Source organism: Mchenga conophoros, linkage group LG2 (assembly GCF_057382185.1).
Source record: "Mchenga conophoros isolate Kocher_MC1m ecotype Shallow Benthic linkage group LG2, M_conophoros_male_GT1.1, whole genome shotgun sequence".
Classification (NCBI taxonomy): domain Eukaryota; kingdom Metazoa; phylum Chordata; class Actinopteri; order Cichliformes; family Cichlidae; genus Mchenga; species Mchenga conophoros.
In genome coordinates, this window is record NC_140527.1 from 37,721,514 (window position 1) to 37,747,271 (window position 25,758).

Genomic DNA, 25,758 nt, shown 5'->3' on the forward strand with positions numbered 1-25,758 from the left:
CTACTACACAGTTTAGATATATTGTTATTCATTATCTGTCATCACACAAATCAACCCAAAAAATCAAAAAGGAAATACTTGAGGTACGTGCACAAAGCAAGAATGTTATACACATTGTGTTTTACACATGTGTTCCTCAAAACACCAATAACAACTATAAGCAGATTATTCAAGTAGCTTTCACTGCGTGTGGAATTAGGTTACACAAAGCACACACTTCCACTCTGTCTTCTGAGCACTGCTGAGCTGTTCATTTGTCATGTCCAGGCCTTCAGAATGGAACCAGCGGTTATCACATTGGATCTGTAAACAAAAACATATGAACTTTCATAAACACATTAAGTAAATAATTCTATGTTTTAATCAATTACAATCTTTAAGACACAGAGTCAAATACTTTGTTGTAGATAACATAAAACAATATATATATATATATATATATATATATATATATATATATATATATATATATATATATATATATATATATATATATATATATATGTGTGTGTGTGTGTGTGTGTGTGTGTGTTAGTGTTCATCAGTTTGACACAAATAAATATGTCCATTTGAAGAAGATATTACACACCGGAGGCCTCAAGTATTGTCTGTGCAAATGTCCTTCGTGCCTGGGCCATCTCTTTTTTTGTCGTCAAAAATGTCATTTCTGGTTTATTTGGGAATGCTTCCATTACTACTTTGACCATCTGAAATAAAAAAAAACCCAAAAAATATATCAATTTTCTCAAAAACCGTACAGTAAATTTGGCTGTGGATGACAGTGTGAAGAGTGGGGGTCACCCAGAGTCATAATCCAGTGAGATATCTGCGTCACCTCTTATAGTTTTCCTGTAAGCTGAGCTCAAAGATGAGAATATATAGAGTACAGTAGAGTAAATTGTGCAAACTTTACTATCAATTTTCTCAAAAACCGTACAGTAATTGTTGCTGTGGATGACAGTGTGAAGAGTGGGGGTCACCCAGAGTCATAATCCAGTGAAATATCTGTGTCACCTCTTACAGTTTTCCTGTAATCTGAGCTCAAAAATGAGAATATTAAGAGTACAGTAGAGTAAATTGGGCAAATTTTATTGTTATTTTTCTCTGAATCATACGGTAATTTGGGCTGTGGATCACAGGGGGGAAAGTGGAGATAAACCAAAACTGGGAGTGGATTGTGAAGTAAAATAGTGTCAGGACAGAAAACACTTCGTTTCTAAGCCAGTCGGCACCTATACCGTAATATGCGTAAGAGTAGTGCAACCACATTTTAGGTGCGGCTGGCGGAGCGGCTAGCTTGACTGTGACTTCGTAAGTTGTTTTTTTTTTTTTAAACTTTATTTATCACATTATAGACATACAGTCAAGTAAAACAGGGATCACATAAAAGATAACATTGTGGTAGTACAATGAGGAACAGAAAGAGTGACAAAGACAGTGAGACAAAAGTGAGTACAAAAAATAAAATAAATCAAGGGGAACATAAATAAACAAAAGTTTGCAAGAGCCAAAATCAAGTTAGCAGTTTCAATCGGTTACAGATGTTAACCGTCTTGAGAGCCTTCGTGTTTTTTGATGAGGAGATTGTCCTTATATATTGTGCAAGTTCCATTTTTAATACAAGAAGTTCAGGCTTTCTGCCGAGGACTTTGCTTTTGTGTATATGAAATTTTGCCAAAAATAAAACCAAATTTATAAAGAAGAAAGCATCATTGTCCTTGTCTTTAAAATTATAATAGCCAAAGATAACATCCTTATAGTACAGTTGAAGATTAGGGAGAACAGAGTCAGTAATAAACTTGTGGAAATCCTTCCAGAATTTACACGTAAATTTACACGACCAAAACAGATGAAACTGTTTCAGGTTGCTCTTGACAGAAGGTACAATTTACATTTATTTCAGCCATAAATTTGGACAAATATTGTTTGGTAGGGTAAAACCTATGAATCAACTTAAAGGAAATCTCTTTAATTTTGTTTGTCAAGAAAAACCTTTGTGGTAAAGTCCAAACTTTTTTCCATTCAATATCTGTTACAAAATTGGCCCAATAAAATATGGCTGATGGAACAGAGACCATTGCATCCTGAATGTGACTTTGTAAGTGAGGGCTCACTTGACCGCAGTTGTTACGAAAGTCTACGTGTACAGGATGACGATGCTTGTCACACAAACGTGCTCTGTGATTGGCTGAACTACTTCCCGTTTCCCGTCGTGCACACACACGTGAAGGTCAGCAATAAAGCCATTAAGCATTTACAGTTTGCAAAATATTACTAGTACGACCTCTTTATAAGCAAGTATGGACAGCCAGGGAGCGACAGCTGACCCTCAGCTTCAGCAGTTCATCGAAATCGAGTCTCAGAAACAACGATTTCAGCAGCTGGTGCATCAAATGACGGAGGTCTGCTGGGTAAGATGAGCGTTACGCTACCAGCTCAGCTCTGCCATTTGCTATGTGTATAAATATATCTGGTTTTTTTGACTGATGGCTGGTGTGTCTTATATTATACACAATTTTAGGCTTCCGTTTTTACTGGCCGTGGACAGAAAACTATATTAAAAAATGATTTTAGCCGTTTACAAACACCGGGTCGCACCGCTTTTCTTAGGCGACCCTTACCGCTATGTCAAAGCAGGGATTCAGTAATAAAGTGTTAGAGACACTATACTATTCACTATACCCCGGCTTGGTATAGCTGGCGCTTTAGATAAGGAGTATCGGAGTGAAGCGAGGTGGACGGACATGTAGTATTTTAATGTTCATGTCAAAGCGGGCAAAAGGCAGACGTGTGAGGTCACGAAGGACCGCCTAAGAATTTCCTGAATAACTGGTTTAAAAACACTTTTGGCTTCGACTTCGAGTGTCTGAGCAACACGTCCGAATCGTGGAGTGCCGCACTGCGTGCTGAGGTCACAGCTGGGGCACATCACGCGCTGACGTAAAGTTGGTACTTTGTAACAGGAACTCTGGCGCTGTATCCAATCTTGCCGTTACATTTCCTTTTAATCGTGTCTCTGTTTCCAGGAGAAGTGTATGGATAAACCCGGGCCGAAGCTGGACTCGAGGACGGAAGCGTGCTTTGTTAACTGCGTGGAGCGATTCATCGACACCAGCCAGTTCATCTTAAACAGACTGGAACAGACTCAGAGGAGCCGGGGGTCGTTCTCAGAGACCATGTCAGACTAAAAACTGTCTCTCAGAGCGCTAACGAGGCACACGGGCACTGCTCTGAGAGGGACCGTACCTCTGACCCTGCTGTCTGTACAGTACCTTGAAGAACTGTCCAGCCAATGGGGGGAAAAGGAATCTAAAGTGTTACCTTTTCATACAAGTGCCTGAAAGTAACATCGAGCATGGACTCCTGTAGTTTTTTTTATTTGTCTTCTGCTGGCATCTGAGTGTTGAGAAAAAAACAAACAAAGCCACAAACCTAAACTCTGTTTTTGTCAAGTCACAGAGCTCAAGCTTTAAAACTGAGTCTGAATGTGAAAACTCACAAAAGGTGCAAAAACACACTAAGCTGGCCTGCTGGGGGGTTTACTTGCAGCAAGAGGACTTAACTACATGCTGGTGTAATGAAAGGAACTAAAGATGTCTTGACAGAAGAGGCATGATCAGCAGCCGAGGCTGAACATATGCAATAAATAAATTTAACAAAAAGAAAAACCAAACAATATTGTCCATCTTTTGGAAGAGTGCAGTGACATGATGTTGTAAATGTGTTTTAATCGGCATTATCAAACATCCAAAACACAGTTAACGCAGCAATTTGTTACAGCTTGCACACATTAGGTAGACATTTATACAAGTAGACAGCATTCTTTGGTGTGGTTTGTGTGTAATACTGAGGTAATTCAGTAACTGACATCATCGACTCAGAGCAAATTAAGACTTTAACACTGACTGCATTTAAATAAGCTCACACATTTTTAAGCATGATGAAAGCTAAAGGTGCAAAACTTTGGTTATAGTTTTCAGTAACAGAAGGCACAATCTGGCTTGTGAAGGCTACTTTTTAACTCAATATGTTGTAAAAAAAAAACCCCAAATGTACACACCAGTATGATGTGGACAACTAATTTTAAATAAAATCCAGTGTACTGATAGCATTACTCTCATTTTAAAGCCTCCTCTCCCATCCTCCTCGCTTTTTTGTAAGATAGATTGTAAAGCTGTGATATGCATTAAAGTTTTAGAATGACTTTGTAGTGATAATAACAATACTGGCCCTCTTTAAGGTGCTCTCTGGTGTATACCCCACCCTCCATTTGTGGCTCCTTCTCTGGGAAGATTCATCTCGTCTTGTGCTTGCAAGTCATAGCTGGGAAGAGCCAAGTATGGCTGTTGGCCCCATGGAAAGCCCTGAGGACCTTTCCTCAGATAAAGTGGGAGGGAATCCCAGGTAAATGTAATGTCTTTAAAGGCATGGAGGAGAAAAATTCCCAAAATGATGGTCAAGAACCCACTGATTGTTCCCACTATTCCATCTATGTTCATTCTTAACCATTCCTTGAAGAGGATGGCCGAGCAGGCCATGACAGACGTGGTGAAGAAGACGTAATAAATGGGAGTCACTAGTGATGTGTTAAAAATGTCAAGGGCTTTGTTCAGGTAGTTGATTTGAAGGCTGACACAGATTACCAGGCAGATGATTAAGGCCCAGAACAAAGGTTCCTTCAGCACCGCTGTCCCGGCAAACAGCTCCTTAATGCCAATGCCCAGGCCCTTGACACAAGACACAGAGAGCGAGCCAATCACAGAGCAGATCAGGATGTAGACCAGCACATTCTTCTGTCCAAAACGCGGAGCCACAGCACAGATAAGAATCAGACTGCTTCCCACAACGCACACAGCAAACACAATGAAACCTAACGGGAGCATTCAAGAATGAGTTAGTAACCTGAAAAAAATCAAACATCCAGCTCCTTTCAGGGATTCAGCTTCCACAGTGTTGTTAATCAGATCACAGCAAAGCAGGTCTGGTCATACCTGGATCCAGGAGCTTCTCAGACATGGCACTGAGGGAAGCCACCTCTTCTTCCTGCGGTGCATGGATAACCATGACTGTGGAGCCCAAGACGCAAAGCAAACAACCAATCTTCCCATGCACATTCAACCTCTCGTTCAGAAAGTAAGAGGACAGCACGGCACTGGAGATGAAAAACATACACAGCAGAGGCAGCATTGGCACAAATGGTACTGTTCCATATTTAGAAGGGTATTTCTTTCATAGTGGAAAAAAGTGAAAGCAACAGCTTTTAGCAAATATATAGATATTTCAAACCATAGTAAATATACTGTATTTATTGGGGATCATTTTCAATCTCAGATGCATTTCCAACATGCATCCTTCATTAATAATACTAGTATACAACATAATACATTAAACCTTTAAAACGTTTACCTGACAAGTACACTCAATGCTCCTAGTGGAGTCACAAGTGTGGCTGGTGCAAATGCATATGCGGCAAAGTTGGCAGCCTCTCCAGCTCCCACTGCAACACAGCAAAGATCGTCATTAGCATGCAGATATATTCATATCTGGTGCAGCTGCTTAGGTTAAATATTTTCTTCCAAACCCACATGTGCAAATGTGCTCTTTGAAGGAATGTGTACTTGGAATATTTGGTGTGGGTGCAGTGCTTACTGCCATGTCACCAGCAAAAAAAAAAAAAAAACAACCCACAAATGCCTTGTTTTGTTTTAAGAAAACAAAGAAGACAGTGTTTCTAGGAAGAATCCTGACCTTGTTGCCCGTTTACAGGGCAGGATTAAATCTGCCAAAGATTCACTTACTTGAAATTAATCCTGCCCACCACAGCCATTCTTTCAGGTAAGCATGGCCCCCTTGACCTGTTAGTTGCACAAAGAGAAACTGCAGTAGATTTCACAATAACAGCTGCAGATTTCGCCCTCAAAACCATCATTGTTGGTACATTTATGAACAACCAGGTTAATGTTACTAATCATAAGTTACACAATGTACTGCGGTACCTTGAATGTGCACAGCCCTTCCGATACCCGCTGTAGTATATTTTTATTATTCAGGTACACCTGTCTTCTTTTGCACTACAACATATAGCTGTAGTTTTCCACAACTTATCTCGATTTTATTTATGCAGTTCAAAACAGCCAACATCTCAAGGACCTTACGGATTATGATTAACTCATAAAACATGATATAAAGTTCTCAGTTACAAAGCCCGAGGTTTTATAAAGTAGTTTAAATCAATTCCATATCAAAAAGCTAAACTGCTGTTTATATAATAATAATAATACAGTAATAAGACATTAATAGAAATGCCTATGTATTTATGGAAGAACTATAGTCCATGAGTCATTTTGAGTCATTTTGTCAAAAGCAAAATATTACATATTTACTGCTTCTTAAATGTAAGCATTTAATGCTTCTCTATGTCTTGAAGCTTTATTATACATATTAACTCCTGGTTAACTAGTAAATCCCTAAAAAGTAAATCCATTCTTTGTTTAAAAAACATACATAAATAAATCTAATTTCATTTGTAATAAGGGATAAATCTTTACTGTACCAGATGGGTGTGTCTTTTAGTAAACTCTTGTAAAACAGGGTTAAATACCACTGGCATACTGTGACTAGCAGCTTTGGTGCTACAGTGCAGTGGTTTCTGCATACCTAGGTGTCAGAATCACATAGGAGAAGTCACAAGGAAATCTCTTACATTTTTTTCTCAAATTAATATGCCACGTTTTCTCATAGTTGTGCTTTTTAGATGAGCTGACTTGTTTATTGTCACAGAAAAGTCCAATATTCTGTCATTTTCCCTCTAAAATGTCAGACTTCGATGCAATGATTAAATTTTGAGTCTTACGTGATAGTTAAGCGAGTAAGAGTCTCAAAGTATGTGAATGCAACACAGCTGCATGACAACTAAGCTCCCTCCATCTTACTGTTGATAATGAAAGCTGGATCATTTCCATCATGACAATTGCAATAACAATTCAGCTTTAAGGGTTACTTTATCGTGTTGTAGTTATTGTTGATACAACTACGTGTTCTAAAAATCTCGCATAAACTTCGCTACAGTTGAGTTTTGTTGTATCACCTGCTCGCATGGACCCCTTGCTGGCCAATCGGAGCAGGCCTTTCTTCTTCAAGATGAAACTTGAGCCGATAAAAACACTGGAGCTCACAGCTAGTGAGAGGCCAATGTAGAAGTCCAACCGCGTCACCTCCATCTGAAACAGCGGATAATGCAGTTAAACATGTTCCGGGTGTAAAAATGGTCGACCTACTTCAAACACGAAACTTTCCAGGCATCGAGCGCCGGAAAGCTCATGTTTAAAGAAGTCACATGACAGGCTGACCGTACCGCGACGAACTGAAACTACCCATTAAAACGACCGTAAAAGCGGAGCAATATGAAAGTACGTACCGCTCTGATTTGCTTGTAGTTTGTTTTAGTGCAATTCAGCTTTAGCCGGTCGGCTAACGTCACATTTTGTGAAATGTTTTACCTCCGTCGTCACATTAAAGCTATTCGTCACATTCATTGCGGACCGCGGGAGGAGAAGCAGCTGATTGGCTGGTCGTCACCAAGCAACTTCCTTGTAATCGTCTTGGAAACGGTTATCTGCTACCGGTCAAACAAACAGCTGCTCGCCATGTTTTCATACGGGATTACAGATTAAATTATTTTCGTGATATTTAGTTATAATGGCTGTTTTCCTTAATAACATCAACAAAGTACTGGAAAGAAAGTCGTAGAAGAAATAACAGAGAAAGGTGTTAGAATATGATACTGATAAAACAGTAAAGGGTCAGTCTACAGTTGCAGGACATTTTCTGTATGAAATACGACAACATGTTTGTTGTGTAAAACACACTTCTACTAAGATAAAATGTACCTAGTTGTTTAAAACGTGGTTCCAAAATATTATTTAAAACACAGACAAATTGCATTTTTCTCTTGTCCCTACTTGCTGATAATGACATGTCTTATACACTATAGGATTTTAAATGAGTTTTACATTAACTTGATTGTTTTGAATTCGTTAACATATCTATAATTGTTCAACCTTTTTTAAACCTTTTCTAAACATCAGGATAGTTTAAAATAAAACGTATATATCCACAGCAAGTTCCCACAAAATATGTGCAGACTTGTTACCGAAACCTATTTAGCCTCAAAAAGGAAGAGACAAAACAATGAGGTGGCATGATAAAGAAGAAGTGACATGATCAAGTCCCGTGCTAACACCAATGGTAGACCAAAGGTCAGTCCCTTTGACATATTTTGTATTTGTCCAAGCTTTTCTGACTAAAGTATGTCACTCTAACCATTACAAGTCCCTGTTACCCATATTATCAAAAGAAGACAAATGAATTTCACAGTTTCATTCTTTTATTAACTACGTTCATCCCTGACTTCCACAGTACATTACATTCCACATTACATTATCTACAAATAAAGCAAATATAGCTATTCGACCCTGTTGCCTTGTCCTACACTGTTTTTAACACTGTTACTATATAATTTTTATTAAAAATAAACACATTTTTTATTAGCTCACAAGGGTTGGATCTACTACCTTTGTAATAGTAACTATTATAAAGTTCAGCAAGGTAGATTTAGAAAGTTGCTTAAATGAATCAATCTTAGCTATTAGTATTAGTATATTAGTATTCCACGTAAAGGCAACCATCATCACCTTTTTAAAATCTAAACTTTTACAATTTTATAATCTACATTTTCTGGTTCTGGAGAATTGGAAAATATTTTTGTAAGTTTAATATGTAAACTTAAAAAAATATTATACATTACTTAAATAATGCTGACAGTTGATAACATCAGGCAATATCAATATTTAATAATATTTACAGTATTATTAAGTAGATATACAGTTGTGGTCAGGAGTTTACTTGTCATGGGCATGAATGTGATGGTAATTTTTGATGATTTCTTTGAAAAATTTCCATGGTAGATTAAATTGTATGGAACACATGTTCACTGACTTTACAAAGCAATAAAAATTTGGATTTATTTTGGATTTTCTCTAATCCACACTGGGACAAAAGTATATATACAGAGTCAAACATATACACAGGACCACTTAAATCTTTTCAGAAGTGGTGCTGAACGTTCTAAAATATCTTTTAACTTGACAAAGCCAAGGCATACTAACTTCTCGTTAGTAATAATGATTGACAATTGGAAGTTTCTTTTTGCCAGCAAAAATGATTTGTTTGACACCGCTCACTGGACTCACCAATACAAAATAATTCGTATTTCGACGAAGCTATCAGTGGATACAGTAAATCCACCAAATCCAGAAAATTTGGCCAATCATCAGGAAATCAGGCGGGGAAAGCAGTGCTCCACCACTGCTGACTTCGACTAAGGGCATAGACAAGCAGTAGAAGGAATACTTTGTGAACCTCTTTAATCCTACTGACACGTCTTCTGTAGAGGAAGCGGGGTTACTGGAAAGGAGAGTTTGTCCATTAGTTGAACCCCAGATTCGGGAAGAGCAATGTTGTTTTCTTGCGCTGGTGGAGCGCTGGACCATCTATTTATCCTGTTGAGGATAACTGAGTGTGCATGGGAGTTTGCCAACCAGTCTGCATGTGTTTTGTGACTTCAAAGTCTGAGGCCATGGTCTTCAGCCAGAACAGGTGGAGTGCTCACTCTGGAGTGGGGACATGTTTCTGGAGGAATTCAAGTATCCCAGGATCTGGTTTGAGTGAGGAAAGGGGGGAACAAGTTATTCAGATGTGTCACTACTTTGCCAAGGTTTGGAAGAAGATTCGAACAATCACAGTTTTGTTTGAACTGTGCTCCAATAATAATCACATCAACAATGTGCATTTTATTAAGCACATTGTTGTATTAATATATGCAACAACTCAACAACTTAATTGTGATGAGTGGATTAAAAAAAAGCAAATCCTTTGTATTTACCTCACTGAAACCATGTGCCTGTGCACATGTCAACTTCCTAGTCTGTTTTTTGTCAATAAATTCAAAGTTTAAAAAAACGTCCCACTGAAATCGATGTAGTTTTTTTTTTTACCGTAAATATTTTGCTTTTTGTATAGTTTCTTTTTTAAATATGTGTTAGAATATCAGCGGTAACACTAAATTAAAGAGAAAAAAAGGAAAAATAAGAAAGAAATAGGGGGAAAATACACCTCGTAATCTGATTGGTGGTTGATAGTCAATGCGCAACATACAGCGTTTTCATTGGACAAATTATTGTTATTCGTAGAAACCGGAAGAAGCCTCAACCTTCACAGGCAATGAAACACATGGATTCCAGGGTTACATTGAACTGAATTTGCCGGTTTTACGCTAACACTCTACACTACGTGGATTCAGTATCGTGTTTTGGTCTTCATGTGGACGTCGCTTGGTATCCAACTATGAGGTTCCCCTTTCTGTTTGCTACCAGAGGATGTAGAGCGGTTTACAGACTCCATCAAAAGCAGTTTTTATCACCGGTTCCACCTCTCTGGGAACATCGGAGCAGCGCTGCTTTGAGCACTCAGCTATGCAAAGATGACAGAAGTTACTATATAACTACTCCCATCTTCTATGTCAACGCTTCACCTCATTTAGGACACCTTTACTCAGCTGTCTTAGCAGACTGCTTACACAGGTACAAACTACTGCAGGGATTTAACTCAAAGTTTGCAACAGGTAAATCTTCCATTTACGCTAAGTGTTCGTTTTTCATGTTACTTTAATTAATGGGTGTCTATAGGTATTAAGGTCTTTGTTATACACCATTTTAAGCCTTACACTGAACAGATCAGGGCAAACGAGAAAATGGTATAACAGAGAAGAAAAGACTAAGATGTTGACATAAAACTCTTCTGTGATCACCTTATAATTTTGACATTTTGAAACTGTTGAAAAAGTAAATTAGTTCGTTTTCTGTTTTATATGATTGTGAGTGGAATGCATTTTAATTTTAACCATTATTATTGCTCAGTTGACTTTTTGCTTTTGATGATGCTCTTGTTATGTTTGTCATACATTCAGGCACTGATGAACATGGCTTGAAAATCCAACAAGCTGCTGAAGCTGCAGGAAAAGATCCCCTGACCTTCTGCACGGGTGTGTCCAAGCAGTTCAGACATCTCTTCAGTAGCTGCAACATATCGTACACAGACTACATAAGAACCACCGAGCAGAGACACCGTGAGGCTGTGGAGCATTTCTGGTCGGTGCTGTGGAACAAAGGGCTCATCTACAAGGGGAGTTACGAAGGCTGGTACTCCACGCAAGATGAAAGCTTTCTTATGCCCTCTCAAGTCGGTGATGCTTTGGACTCATTAGGGAAGGAGATCAAAGTGTCGCTGGAGAGTGGACACAAGGTAATTTCGATCAAACCGTGCAAACAACTTTTTCCTTTTGTCTCTTGAGGAGCTTTAAGAAGTCTAGGAAAAATACGCTAACTTGAGCCTCTAATCTTTAGTGTGTGACATTTGCTGAGTACGTGGAGCCTAACAATGGGTTCGATTTTACCACAGACTATTTACTGCATGTAGTTCCTGTCTGTGCTCTACTGCCCTGCCAAATAAACACTGAAAATGCTTCCCAAACGAATTGTGAAATGGAGATTTTTATCCGTTTTCCCCTTTTCAGTGTTTATATGAAGCTATTTTAACTTCATTAACAAAGTTTCAAAAACAGATTATCTCGCCACTGTTTTGCAGGTGGAGTGGATGAAAGAGGAGAACTATATGTTTCGCTTGTCTGCGTTTCAATCTCAGCTGCTTGACTGGCTCAGAGGAAATCCTCAGGCTGTACAGCCTGAGCGTTTTCACCAGGCCGTACTTAAGTGGTTGCAGGAAGACCTTCCTGACCTCTCGGTGTCCCGTCAGAGAAGCCGTCTTCAGTGGGGGATCCCAGTCCCTGGAGATGATGAACAGACTATCTACGTATGGCTAGATGCTCTGGTGAACTACCTCACAGTAGCAGGATATCCAGATAAACACAACCAATGGTGGCATGTGGCCCGCCATGTTATAGGAAAGGACATCCTAAAATTTCACGCCATCTACTGGCCAGCTTTTCTCCTAGGAGCTGGACTGCCACTGCCACAGGTGATTCATGTGCACTCCCACTGGACAGTAGGAGGAAAGAAGATGTCTAAAAGTTTGGGAAATGTGGTCGATCCTCTTGAACGCTCACAAATGTTTACAGCTGATGGTATGAGATACTTTCTCCTGCGTCAGGGTGTTCCTGACTCGGACTGTGATTACACAGATGACAAAGTTGCCAAGCTGCTCAACGCAGAGCTCGCAGACTCTCTGGGTGGTTTGCTTAACCGCTGCACGGCACCAGCTCTCAACCCAGCTCAGGTCTACCCCTCTTTCTGTCCTCAGTCCTTCCCCAGAGCACACGGAGGCAGAGCTGTGCATGAAGACTACCACATGTTGGATGCTATACAGAAACTCCCAGCTGTGGTGGAAAAGCACTATGAGGCTATGCATATATACAAAGCTCTGGAGGCCATCAGTGCCTGTGTGAGGCTCACTAATGGGTTTGTCCAGCGCCACACACCCTGGAAACTGGATAGGAAAAACAATGAAGACCAGCGCTGGGTAGACACCATCATTCATATCTCTCTTGAGTGTCTGAGGATATATGGCACACTTCTCCAGCCAATTGTACCAGAGACTTCTAACAAATTGCTGTCACGACTTGGGGTGCAACCGCATGAGAGGAGCTGGGCAGGTCTGAACTTCCTGGCGAGGTACCAAGGAATGGACTGTCCTTTTGAAGGAAGAGCACTAGGATCTGACAGCGGAGTGCTTTTCAGTCGCTTGGAACCTCATAATGCCGATAAACAAAAACCTAAGAAAACAAAAAAGTCTGCAAATTTGAAATGAGGATGGTGTGGGTTTGTTTTTTAATGTAATCTCAAAAGTAAGTTTCACAGTGTGAGAGTTGTCACACATGCATTGCAACCATGAACCTTTTCCTCAGTGGTGGGTGTGAGAACACAAAGATCTAACTCAGTCACACTGCACATTAGGCCATCTTTCATCTAAAACCTCGTTAGGATAAGGGTTTATATCTGATTGCGCTTGCATCAAAGTACCTAAGTGCATTCACTGCTATCTGCACACTTTATACTGCAGCACATTTCCAGTAGTGAGAATATATCTGAAGTCATTTCTTGTTGAGTGCTACATGTGAGAAAGGACATCAGTCTCATTCGGATTCCAAAAATCTACAGTTCCTGTCTGAAAACAGCTGAAGCCTTTGTTTTAATATCATCACTCTAAACCGAATGGAGCCATGATTCAACATCTTTTTATTCTACTGTTGGATGTCATACTGTCTGGATTGAAACTCTATTCTAAACACTGTTAAGCTGAAATGAAAACACCTGTATAGTTACACGTGTATACATGGCCTTTACACCTTGCTGTTTGTATTTCTGTGTTGAAATTTTTTTTGAAAACTCCAAGATTAGTTGTACTGAAAAAAAACATAATTAAATACTACATATTTCATAGCTGCCCAGTCTCTGAACAGTTGTTAGTCAAAGTGTCCTTCCACTCTTTTTACTAATCACTATGGTCGCAAGCTGAGGAAACGCACCAACGTTACCAGTATGCCTTCCCCCTCTCTCCCAATATTAAACACACAGACGTGAATAATGAACTGATGCCTCAGTCCCATTTAGCTGGTTCACTTTCACAGTCCTTGTAATAAGAACACCGTTTTATTTACTCATTATTGGAACACTTTTACAAAACAGTCATTTACGGTGGTATTTACATCAGTTTGATACATTTTATGCACTCGTTGTCATTTTCCTTCTCCCAGAGCTTGAAAAAGAGCAGCGAAAGATAAAAACTTTCACTACCCGGTTTTAAAAGAGGCAGCTAACACAAGTACCAGACATTAAAAACTGACATGATTTTTAATGAGAAATACACGAAACTGAGAAAAATTGTACAAATTGAAAAAAAAATTGCATTATTCTTATAATTTGTGGTAATTTTTTTCTTTACATAGGCTCCATCATTAAGCATTACGTGTTTACTTCAGATAAGGATCACTCCATTGATATTCTATAATTACACAAGTGACACAAGATCATCTCTGATTGTGGTCAATATTGGATTTCGTTAATCTGTTTGGTGGTCCTTTGTGCCTTCAAGTCATCCCTCCTAACTACCTTCATGGGACAGGACACATGTATTCCCCCAATCCACAGAGCAGGGCCTCCACTCTGCCCACCACTATGAACAAACATTATCAGTAATAAGAGTTGGTGCCCTGTGATGGTTGTGTACCTGGAAAACAGAGGGGAAAGGTTTACAAATGTGGAACAATGAACACGCATTAGAAATGTGAGAAGATGCCACTGAAGAGGTTTCTGACTTACTTGATAGTTGCTGTTGCAGCTGTCTGACCAGCGCTGCGGTCTGCTGTTGCTGCTGAGTCTGCTGCATTCCCTGTCGTGGGAACTAAAAGAGAGAGAGGGTACTTAAAACTATTTTTGCACCTTTATCCAAATTAACTCATTTTAAATAAACTCAAGCTGGATTTCCAACTTGGAAGTCAGAGCAGCCCTACTAACCCAGGGTTAATGCAAGATGACAATAGTCCACAGAAACCTTAGTAAAACTGGCCAGTCTCTCTCCTTTAACCTTGATTTATTTAAAAAGCAGCCATTTAGCAGCAACTGAATATTTGGGGTGCCTGAATGCTCAAGTGGGCTGGTAAATGATCACAAACTGATCGGCCACTCGATAATGTTCACGCTGGTCTTCGGTAGTGAGTTCTTCACCAGGAATGACGTATGTTTTGGATTGCTATCATCCTGTAAGACAAAGTGATGACCCAGACCCGGTTTTGCTGCTGGCTCTAGTTTCATCTCATCTGACCAAAGGATGCACTTCCAGTATGCATGGTCCCTCTCCAGGTTGTCCTTAGCACACTTCAGTCTGGCTTTAAAGTGTCTCTTCTGCAGAAGTGGAGTTTTTCAGTGCAGGATCCTAGTGACTGTCGAGTTGGCTAACAAATTCACTAGTGTCTTGGCAGTTGTTCTGGGGTCTTTAAACACATCTCTCATCGGTTTTCTCTCCAGAAACATTTCGCTTCCTACCTCTGCCAGCCGCCTTCTGTGCTGTGTGGCTCTCTTAGAATTTCCTGATGATACTTTTCACTCCAGTTCTTGGCACTTGGAAATGCAGTGATAACTTTGTATAGCCATTTCCTGCTTTGTGAGTAGGGCTGTGCAATATGACCAAAATCTCATATCCCGATATAAGAATTCTATCGTCCGATAACGATGTAAATCACAAAAATGTAACATTTTCTGTAATTTCTGTGAATCTCGGGCAGCTCGACTTGCGTGAAGTGTTTCCAGCTGCGCGTCATGTAGCTGGAGTTTTAACCGATGCATGAAACGATACATTTTTAGACATAAGTTGTAACGGCGCCGTTTTCTTTGTGAGTATTTATTACACGGCGTGCTGCGGGGAGAAGCCTGTTCTAACGTTTGAGTCTAAGGTTTATTTTTTAGCACCTGACGGCTCTTTTTTACTTCTCATCCGTAAATAATCTGCATCTTTCACGTGATTCAGTTTATTTTGAAAAGTCTCAACAGGATCTTGAGCTTTATTGTGAAAGGTTTATGTGGCACATAAACAAGCGGACACGTGATGGTGTTACTGTCGTTGTTGCTAACGACAACACATAAAAACAGTCGCTTGTCCGTCCGTAGTGTGGTTGTATTAAATATAAGAGAAAGAGAGAACTTTGAGAAATGAATACAGCCACTACAGTGACCATCAGAACCATGAAAAAATATTGTTGTAAACAGTTTATTTTGCGACACCACGAAACAAACGATAGCGTAAAATGAAAGGACAGATGTTTTTATATCGTCATCCGATATATATCGTTATATCGAACAGCCCTATTTGTGAGTGTCAACAAGTCTTTTTCTCAAGTCTAAAATGATTACTCTTATTCTTGGCATTTATCTTCAGTGAGGCTAAATCAGAATCAGAATCAGAATACTTTATTGATCCCTGGGGGAAATTATTTTTTGTTACAGTGCTCCATTTTAAACCAACATTAAGACAAGACAGACAATACGCTAACTAAGAATAGTACAATATATACATATATATACATACATACATAAGTCACTCATAAATAAATAGTTGGAAAAGAAACATGTGTAGTTGTAGCAGCAAACAGTGTGTTAAGTGGATGCGTTGTACAGGGAGATGGCCACAGGCAGGAATGATTTCCTGTGTCGTTCAGTGGTGCTTTTCGGTAATCTCAGTCTCTCACTGAACGAGCTCCTGTGACTGACCAGCATGTCATGGAGTGGGTGGGAGGTGTTATCCAACATTGTCTTTATCTTGGACAGCATCCGCCTCTCCGACACCACCTTGAGGGAGTCCAGCTCCATCCCCACAACATTGCTGGCCTTACGGATCAGTTTATTAAGTCTGTTGGCATCTGCGACCCTCAGCCTGCTCCCCCAGCATGCAACAGCATAGAGGATCGCACTGGCCACCACAGACTCATAGAAAATCCTCAGCATTTTCTGGCAGATGTTGAAGGACCTCAGTCGCCTCAAAAAATAGAGACGACTCTGGCCCTTCCTGTAAAGTGCTGTGGTGTTTTTAGCCCAGTCCAGTTTATTGTCAATGTGTACTCCAAGGTATTTATAGTCCTCCACAATGTCAACACTGACCCCCTGGATTGAAACAGGGGTCAAGTGTTTCCTGGTCTTCCTGAAGTCCACGATCAGTTCCTTGGTCTTTGCCACGTTGAGCTGCAGATGATTCTGCTCACACCACGTGACAAAGGAGTCGACCACAGCCCGGTACTCTGTCTCATCATCCCTGCTGATGCATCCAACCACCGCAGAGTCATCAGAAAACTTCTGAAGATGGAGGTCTCTGTGCAGTGGCTGAAGTCTGTGGTGTAGAGGGTGAAGAGGAAGGGGGAGAGGACAGTCCCCTGTGGTGCCCCTGTGTTGCTAATCACCTTGTCAGACACACACTGTGGGAGACGTACATATTGTGGTCTTCCTGTCAGGTAATCAACAATCCAGGACACCAGAGAAGCATCCACCTGCATCGCTGCCAACTTATCACCCAGGAGGGTCGGCCTGATGGTGTTGAAAGCACTGGAAAAGTCAAAAAACATGACCCTCACAGTGCTCGCCGGCTGGTCCAGATGGGTGTAGACACGATTGAGCAGGTAGATGATGGCGTCCTCAGTTCTGAGACGAGGCTGATAAGCGAACTGAAGGGGATCCAGATGTGGTCTTACTATGGGTCGCAGCTGGTCCAGGATGAGCCTTTCCAGGGTCTTCATGATGTGGGAGGTCAGTGCCACGGGCCTGTAATCCTGGGGGCCACTGGGACGAGGCGTCTTTGGTACAGGGACGAGGCATGATGTCTTCCACATCACCGGGACCCTCTGCAGACTCAGACTCAGCATAAACAGTTTATGAAAGACTCCACACAGCTGGGGGGCACAGGCCTTGAGGACAAGGGGACTCACTCCGTCTGGTCCAGCAGACTTGCCTGAGTGAAGTCTCCTCATTTGCATCTCAACCTGGTATTGAGTGAAGGTGATGGGTGGGGGAGGGGTGTCAGGAATCTCACAGGAGGCAACATGTGAAGAGAGAGGCTGGCACAGTGGTGTGGCTCTGGATTCCAGGCTGACTGCAGGTGAGGTTGTGGGGGTGGGAGCAGACACTGTGGTGTCGAATCTATTGAAAAACAGATTCAACTCGTCGGCTCTATTCTCACCTCCCTCAGCTCCCCTGCTGTTGGTTGGCCTGAATCCAGTGATGGTCTTCATGCCCCTCCACACCTCTCTCATGCTGTTCTGCTGGAGTTTCCACTCCAGCTTCCTCCTGTAATTGTCCTTAGCCTCTCTGATCTTGTCCTTTAGTAACACCTGGATCTTCCTCACCTCCTCTTTGTTGCCCCCTCTGAAAGCCCTCTTCTTGTTGTTGAGGAGGGCTTTGATGTCCTTAGTCACCCACGGCTTGTTATTTGGGTAACAATGAACAGTCTGAGCTGGAACAATGGAGTCGGTGCAGAAAGTTATGTAGTCTGTGATACACTCAGTAAGCCCATTGATGTCCTCGGCGTGAGGCTCACAGAGTGTTTCCCAGTCGGTCACCTCGAAACAGCCCTGTAGTTCTGCTAAGGCCTCCTCTGACCACCTCCTAACAGTCCTGGTGGTCACAGGTTCCCTCCTCACAATTGGCACATAGCGGGGGGTGAGGTGAATCAGGTTATGATCTGACCTACCAAGTGGGGGGAGGGAGGAGGAGCTGTATGCATCCTTGACGTTAGCATACAGTAAGTCTAAAGTTTTCTCTCCCCTGGTGGGACAGTCCACATATTGTTTGAATGTTGGTAGTGTATTGTCCAGTGATACATGGTTGAAGTCACCCGAGATCACAATAAAGGCAGTCGGGTGCTGAGTCTGTAGCCGAGCTATGGCAGAGTGGATAGTGTCACATGCAGCTGTGGGGTTAGCAGAGGGGGGAACATAGACAGCCACCAAGATGACGTGAGAGAATTCCCTGGGTAAATAATACGGCCTGAGTCCAACAGCACACAGTTCAGTGTCCGGGCAACAAATCCTTTCTTTGATTGTTATGTTGGCAGGGTTACACCACCGGTTGTTAACTAAAACAGCAAGCCCACCTCCTTTACGCTTACCGCTAGCGATGCTGTCCCTGTCCGCCCGAACAGTGTGGAAGCCTTCCACGGAAGCATTCTCATCGGGAATGTCCTGGTGCAGCCATGATTCGGTGAAACACATCAGGCTACACTCTCGGTATTCCCTCTGACTCCGTACCAGTGCTGAGAGCTCGTCGATTTTAATTGCCAACGATAGCACATTTCCCATCACGATAGACGGCAGACACGGTTTAAACCTCCTCCTCGCTTCGAGCCTCCGCTGTCTCACCGTCACCTTTTTTCTTCTCTTCAACCCTTGCAGAAGTTGTTACACTGAGTGTAAATTGGTAGATTGGTTTTAACTTGATTTTACATGTTTTGATCATTACTAAGCTAAAACATGTCATTACATGTCAGTCATTTGTGCTATTGCTCAATAAAAAGGTCCGTTTTTCAGGCAGTTAATTATATTGACTTGTATTTTTCCTGGATTAATTTCTGTCATTGTGTTCAAATCACTAATTTAAGCTTTCTAAACTATTATTACTAAATATTAAACTAAATTACTAAACTATTATGTTTAGAAATAGTACATTAGAAATGCCTTGCTCTGTTGAAAAAGTACTTGGGAAAATGTTTACAAAAACTTTAAATTTCATGGGGGGTGGACGTGTCCCTATCTGTAATTGTTTTTGTTTTATTATGCAAGACCATTTCCTTATTGCACTTTCTAAAAAAAAAAAATGGAAGAAAAACATCAGAATTAATGGAAGAGAAAAAAGACCCAACAACATTGGAGCTACTCTTTGATGCAAACAGCACCTTTTTTATCCCTCTTGTGAATTATTTTTTGTGATAACTGAACACAGACTTTAAATAATTATTTAGCAGCATAACAACAAGTCTTAATCCTTTAGTTTATCTCGCCACATCCAAAACATATTTAAATACAGATGACGTTTCCACGAAAACTTCCCAGCACCTGCCACCTGTCCAGTCGTAATGAATAAATCCTGCGAATGCCTGGAGTACTAAAAGCCACTAAAATCACCTGGACTCCTACCATGGGTTGCTGCGGTGGCAGCGGCTGCATGCTCAGGCCCTGGTTCTGTGCCTGGCCCGGTGGAGGCACAGCCGTCACCTGTGGCTGTTGCTGCTGTGGAACCTGCTGTTGAGGAGGAACCTGCTGTGGTTGGACCTGCTGCTGCTGCTGTTGCTGCTGCTGTTGCTGCTGCTGCTGCTGCTGTTGATGTTGTTGTGCCTGCTTTGGTTGGGGAAACATAACACAGAAAAAGCTTGTAAATTTCAATAATGCACCACAACAGCTGAAAGAACAGCAAGGGCCTCTTGCATACTGGATTTAATCTCAAAAGATGCAGATTTAAACAAGTTAACATGTCCAAATGGTGTTTCCCCCCTAATATGGTAGAAGACAAAGCTAGGGAACCAATCCTATCAATCTGAGATAAGACTAATTTTGTTGGGAACAACTTTTATTCAGCATAGGAGGAAACATTTAGCTGTGACGTGTTTAAAAGTAAAGTTAACGTTATTCAATACCACTACACTTCTAACACAGTAGTGATGTGCTGTTAGAACTTTAATCTATGCTAGAAGAGGAACTTTCTCTGCTTTTACAGGCCATGCCTTTTAAGCACAGCCTTCCATCAACCTGTTTTTAGTTCTTAAGGCTGCATCAGGCAACTTTTTTTCTGTTTTAAGAAAACCCAAGCCATGGCCAAGATGTGACTAACTTCATATAAGTGACATACCCTCATCGCTGCATGTTGTCTGAGGTACTGCTGCTGCTGCACTAATTGTTGCTGCTGTTCTGTTAATATCTGATTGGGCCTGGACAAGCCTGGATGGACACCTTGTCCCATTTGCCCGAGATGGGATGGCATGATAGGATTCTGCTGGAGTTGCTGGTGGGGAAACCTGATATGTACAAGCCAATAAGAAAAATTAGCATATGCAACAATACAGCAAGCATAACAAGGACAAAAAGACACAAAGACTTCTAAGTGCTAATAATTATCAAACTAGCAGATTTACTTGCAACATAATACTGACCTCTGTGTGTTCTGCATACTCTGTGGGTAGCCTGTGGGCTGTGGGGCCTGCTGGAGAAGATACCCACTTGACCTCTGTTGCCTTAGAGGTTCCACTACAGCAGGGTTGGCTCCAGGATGTGCGCCTGGGAAATTTTGGTTGCCATAGGAATGAGGTACTATACTACCACTTTGAGATGGATGCTGCTGCATTCCCATGTGTGATCCGTATGTGGTATAGCCCTGTGGTATAGCACAAATAAAAACAATGTTGATAATTCAAGCCAAGCAAGGAGGAGACAACTGCAGACAAAACCAGGAAAGACCACAGGCAAAATATAGGACAGATTTCAAAAACGGTCTGTGGTCTATGGTATCATGTTTGATACAACCTTGTGTTAAATGTGACAAAAAAAACCCACCACTTACCTGGGATTGCATTGAAGTATATTGTTGGTTTGGTGGCATTTGTCTAATCTGCCCTAATGCATTTGGATTTTGATGCTGAAAACACAAAAATTGAATTACTCATTTTTCTCTACTACAAAAACAATCAAGGATCAGAATTTAAGCAGCAGTTAAACACAAACTACGTCTGTTTAAGTTTACTAAATAGTGCTAAGGTGGCACAACTATTCTCAAGGAGTAAGTATTGCTTGACATGTCAGAGGTACAGACTCACCAGTCTGACCTGTAGTTGGTGTCGCAGATTCGGGCCTTGTGGCATGGTAGCATGGGGCTTAAAGGTCATTTGGTACTGTTTGTCTGGTCCCATGATGCCAGGCATGCTTCCCGGCATGCCTGGCATCATGCCTGGATAACTAGGCCGAGCGGGCATCATTTTGCTAATTTGGCTGCGGTTTGGTTGTCTGTATGGAACATCTAAACCTGGACCTCCTGTGGAGAAACAAATAAAACACAAGTCTCAATCCCAGATGTTCCAGCTGTGGCAATTCCTCTTGGGTGCTACAGCAGCATAAGTCATAATGATGAGAGTATCCTGCAGTTACTATCTGACCTGTAATCTGACCTGGAGGTAGAGGCTGGCTCTGTGTGTACACGTTCTGTGGATTATAGGGCATGGTCCTGGGATATGTGGGGTTCTGCATCAACTCTGGTGCCATACTTGTATATGCAGGACCTGGTGTTCGGTTATAGTCCTAGTCACAGAGGATAAAGTATTTATTTAAGTTTGGAAATCAATGTTTCAAATATAATGATCTCTCATATTTAATAGCAAAAACATCAATTGGCAGGATAACAGACCTCTGTTTTGTTAGAAGGAGTTTTCTTTTTCTTGGACTTGGACTTTTTGTTGGACTCTGGTGGCACAGTGGCTACATTCTTCTCCGTCTTCACCACCTCTATCATCTTCTCTGGTTCCTGTGAGACAGGTGTCAGGGGTTCCTCCTCTTCAGGGGGTAGGGGAAGAGGCTCCAGGTAATAGCTACGTGGTTTGGGCTTCAGGTGGGTGTGATAAAGGAGGAATCGCTGCTGCTCCTCAAATTTAGTCACCTTACGGTCCACACGTACTGTACCAAACCAGCCCCAGGAGAGAGGGGCGGAGTGTTTCAGACCCTCAAAAACATCCCACGGAGAAATCTTTTGTTTAGTAGATACTTGAAGACCCTGATAGATCAGAGACAAATTAAACTTACTAAACTCTTGCTAAATTCAAAATCATCAAGTTAGCATCAGTTCGTTGCAGATTTATCTGGTTTTCCTGTGACCTTAACTTGTATTTATCTTTACAAGCTGCAGTATTTGCATCTTTAGTTGTCTTCAACATACTTCTCTACCCCTCTTTCAAAATATAAAAACTGTGTACATCTAATTTTTTAAGCCTAATGTACAGGATGTATATTGACAAATAAAAAGAAAGTGTTTACCTCCTTCTCAAAGCCAGCTATCTTGTTGCCCTTAGTGTCTATCAGCGAACCCTGAGGTTCACAGGTTATGACATCGCGGGTTTGCTTGGGCAGCGGCAGAAGCTGGCGAACCTTTTCCAAACTTTCTGACTGCCGATCTCCAAGTTCTTTCTGTGGACACAAAACAGATGGAGTGAGTGTTAATAAAACTTAACTTTACATGGGCAAAATGCAGTTCTTCTCATTTAATGTCTACATGAGCAAAGCCATTACTTTGGCTGCCTTCACATGCAAAATGATCAATAACCAAGATAGTTACAGCTAGAATTAACCATGACCTTTAGTCTTCAAAGTAAACAAGCCTTTTGCACTTAAGGTGAAAAAGCAATTGTTTCACTTTTGTCACTCTGAACAATGTGGTCAGTCTCATTTTTAACTTGAACTCAAGTGGTTATTTTTATAGACGGCGCTCACCCTTTAATCTGGCGAGTTCGCTACTTAATACACCTTTACTACTTATAAGGAAAGCAGGAAGTCGCTGTTACATACGCAGTAACTTCTAAAGCAGATCATGCATTAACATTTTTCTTTTGACACTGAATTTATTTATTTTGGTATTTATTTACTAATTGTATTAAGTAATTTAATAATCATGTAATAGTAACTTAATATTACTGATCATTTAGCAGTAAATACAAGTTTAAAAAGGAATAAATACGTGCATTTAAAAACAGTTTAACGAGTTAATACAATTAAATGGAAAATTAAATGACATGGTTAATATATTTCATGCAATACTTATTCAGAGAGTGACTTTTTTTATCCTTCATAATAAGGACCACAGTTGAGCATTACATAACATCACACATGGAAAGTATTATACACAGTAACAAAATCTTGCATAAGTGAGGAAACTGTGCTCATCCTACCCTGAGCTTCTTAACCAGGTTCATGTAGGCTCTCTTGTTTTCCTCCATGCTGCCCTGAGAGATGCTGGACATGTCAGCAGCCAGTGTGCCATTAATCAGCACACTCAACATGTCCAGCACTGTTGTGAAGAGCTCGCTGTTGGACAGAAGCAGAGTTAGTCAGTTAGATAAAGTCAGTGCCCAGTAGGAACACTCAAGATTTTCAAACTATAGTTTATTAGACTGTTTATTCAAAGATTCACGAGTGACATTAGATGGTACTCCACAGTTTCTTGCAAAGCAAAATACGACTGTAACTGTTAAAAATGCAGGTCAAGTGCTAGCAGCTGGAGAATCCAGCTCATGGTGTCCAATTCAAGAAATAATGTGCCAATATTTCAATAGAAGTTACTTTGAAGCAAACACTTACTTATTGGACTGCATGTCCACTGTGCCACTGCTGATGATGTCAAGGAGTAGTACCGCCCACTCCGTGGTCTGTTGCGTGCTGCGCTGCACTGTATCAAACATGCCACCGACCTGATGGGAGAAGAAGAAAAACAGGTGATTTTAAATAGTGCTCACATGAAAGATGTTCTTGCTTGCATTTCTTTTATTGGTCTCAGCTTTTTTCCACGATAAACGCTGGGTCATTCCAGCTTTCAACAAACCAAATCTACTAAGATTTGATTTGTTTCCACATGACTGCTTCATAATCCATATATTAAATGAAGCCATGCAAAATTTTACCCTGCAACCAACTATGTGCCCTCACAGCACATAGCAGCCGGTCAAAATTTCACTCTTTTAAAATTTGGACATTTTTTTTTAAATTACTTTAACTTCAAATATAAATGTTTCAGAGCTGAAAAACAAATTTATGCTCTGCTAAAAACATCAGCAAAATCCATTTTACACCCACTCAAATGTAAAGCCAAAAATCACATTTTTGTTCAGCACCATCTTCTCTAAAACAATACATCATAGTTTCAAATGTGAAACTTGTGTGCTAGTGTCCACCAATTTAATGCAAATGATGTAGAGATACAAAGTAGCACTGATACACAACATCTCTGTTTCCTCATAATAAACTGAAGGATGCATCCTGTGATTGGACGGGTGGCTGTGGCTACAGACGTAGATAATCACAAGGTTGTTGGTTCGATCCCTGGCTGCTCCAGTGGATTGCATGCCAAAGATTTCAGATACCGAATGCTAGTTGCTCTCAATGACTTTGCAAGGGTGTGAATTAGGGGTGGGTTTTGCTTTTTGATTTATTCTAGTTTGGATAACGTGATATCGATTCATTAAAATTCTGAATCGATTTTTTTAATAGAAATTTTTTTGGCCGAAATGCCAGAATCTCAGGCTAAACCTCACAAAATTTCTACAACCACCAAACAGCTAAAACAGTCAATGAGAGCAGGAACACGGACTCTGCACAAAGACATAAACACAAAGCGCCGACGCATCAGAATCAGTGAGATGTGACTTTCTCACCCGACGGCACGGACACGGTCGGGGCTGAAAGCCGACAGCTCGCTGATTCCGATGTTTCGGCGGGTCGCGCTTTGTGTTCACGCCCTTTTTGCGGTGATTATGAAGCTGAAGGTTTTATCTCTCTCCAAACAATACTGTTTACAGCAAAATACAGCAAAAGAAGATCCAAACTACGCTTCACATAAACATCGTCGTGATTTCACTCTTAGTTTTGCTGCTTTGCTTCCACCAGGATAAAAATCACACTTCATGCACAGCTCTCTCTCTCTGTACTTCAAGAACAGTTTCCTGTCTAAAAACCCGTTTTCTGCATTATTCGCGTGCTTGTTACGCACAAGTCTACCGTTGTTTACAGCGCTGTCGGACGCTGTTTTTTTCCCTTTTACTTCTGAAACGAAAGCCTCATTTCTGCCGTTCAATACTGAACAAATGTAAACTTTTTAAAATTATGCAAAATTGCAAAACGCTCAGCTGTGTCTGTAATAAAACCTCTGTAACTTTGCTCTGCTTCACTTCAGCAGCATCAGGTAATGTTCATATGTTGATTAATGGTTTTCTTTCGTTTTTGATCGACTGCAGAATATTTTCATAAAATCCCAGGAGAATCACCTCCACGTTTTTGTTTTATCCTCAGCTACTTTGACACAAAGGCATCTGCTGTGACGCTTATACACCTTTGATCAAGTCTTGCAAGTGTCAGCGTTCGTTTTATAGATATAAAAATATGGAAATGTACTGATGCATGATCTG

The 25,758-nt window shown here is 40.9% G+C and overlaps 4 protein-coding genes across 9 annotated transcripts in view; 2 read left to right on the forward strand and 2 right to left on the reverse strand.

The window, feature by feature from the left end:
• The first annotated feature begins 2,185 nt into the window (after window positions 1-2,185).
• Window positions 2,186-4,108, forward strand: timm8a (translocase of inner mitochondrial membrane 8 homolog A (yeast)). The gene is made up of 2 exons (XM_085244881.1): window positions 2,186-2,411; window positions 3,027-4,108. The coding sequence occupies exons 1-2, from the start codon at window positions 2,301-2,303 to the stop codon at window positions 3,186-3,188; spliced, it is 273 nt and encodes a 90-aa protein (XP_085101007.1). The 5' UTR covers window positions 2,186-2,300; the 3' UTR covers window positions 3,189-4,108.
• LOC146582578 (magnesium transporter NIPA2) lies at window positions 3,709-7,568 on the reverse strand. The gene is made up of 6 exons (XM_085244869.1): window positions 7,418-7,568; window positions 7,088-7,220; window positions 5,799-5,855; window positions 5,407-5,497; window positions 4,992-5,152; window positions 3,709-4,870 (listed from the first exon to the last, which is right to left on the reverse strand). Exons 2-6 carry the CDS (start codon window positions 7,218-7,220, stop codon window positions 4,236-4,238), a joined length of 1,077 nt encoding a protein of 358 aa, XP_085100995.1. The 5' UTR covers window positions 7,418-7,568; the 3' UTR covers window positions 3,709-4,235.
• Window positions 7,569-10,224: 2,656 nt separating this feature from the next.
• Window positions 10,225-13,664, forward strand: mars2 (methionyl-tRNA synthetase 2, mitochondrial). The gene is made up of 3 exons (XM_085244944.1): window positions 10,225-10,681; window positions 11,027-11,361; window positions 11,704-13,664. Exons 1-3 carry the CDS (start codon window positions 10,405-10,407, stop codon window positions 12,880-12,882), a joined length of 1,791 nt encoding a protein of 596 aa, XP_085101070.1. The 5' UTR covers window positions 10,225-10,404; the 3' UTR covers window positions 12,883-13,664.
• A 41-nt stretch (window positions 13,665-13,705) lies between these two features.
• Window positions 13,706-25,758, reverse strand: part of med12 (mediator complex subunit 12) — a 34,589-nt gene continuing 22,536 nt past the window's right edge. Inside the window, exons 32-43 of one of the 6 annotated variants that reach the window (XM_085244931.1) lie at window positions 23,939-24,048; window positions 23,530-23,665; window positions 22,622-22,771; window positions 21,999-22,361; window positions 21,763-21,892; window positions 21,415-21,629; window positions 21,162-21,236; window positions 20,755-20,975; window positions 20,454-20,619; window positions 19,745-19,945; window positions 14,394-14,475; window positions 13,706-14,301 (exon numbers count right to left, since the gene is read on the reverse strand). In XM_085244931.1, the coding sequence (XP_085101057.1) occupies window positions 14,264-14,301; window positions 14,394-14,475; window positions 19,745-19,945; window positions 20,454-20,619; window positions 20,755-20,975; window positions 21,162-21,236; window positions 21,415-21,629; window positions 21,763-21,892; window positions 21,999-22,361; window positions 22,622-22,771; window positions 23,530-23,665; window positions 23,939-24,048 (1,887 nt within the window). In that variant the 3' untranslated portion in view covers window positions 13,706-14,263. Of the gene's footprint in view, window positions 14,302-14,393; window positions 14,476-19,732; window positions 19,946-20,453; window positions 20,620-20,754; window positions 20,976-21,161; window positions 21,237-21,414; window positions 21,630-21,750; window positions 21,893-21,998; window positions 22,362-22,621; window positions 22,772-23,529; window positions 23,666-23,938; window positions 24,049-25,758 lie in introns of all 6 variants that reach the window. The other 5 variants (XM_085244922.1, XM_085244905.1, XM_085244896.1 and 2 more) reach the window with 5 other exon arrangements.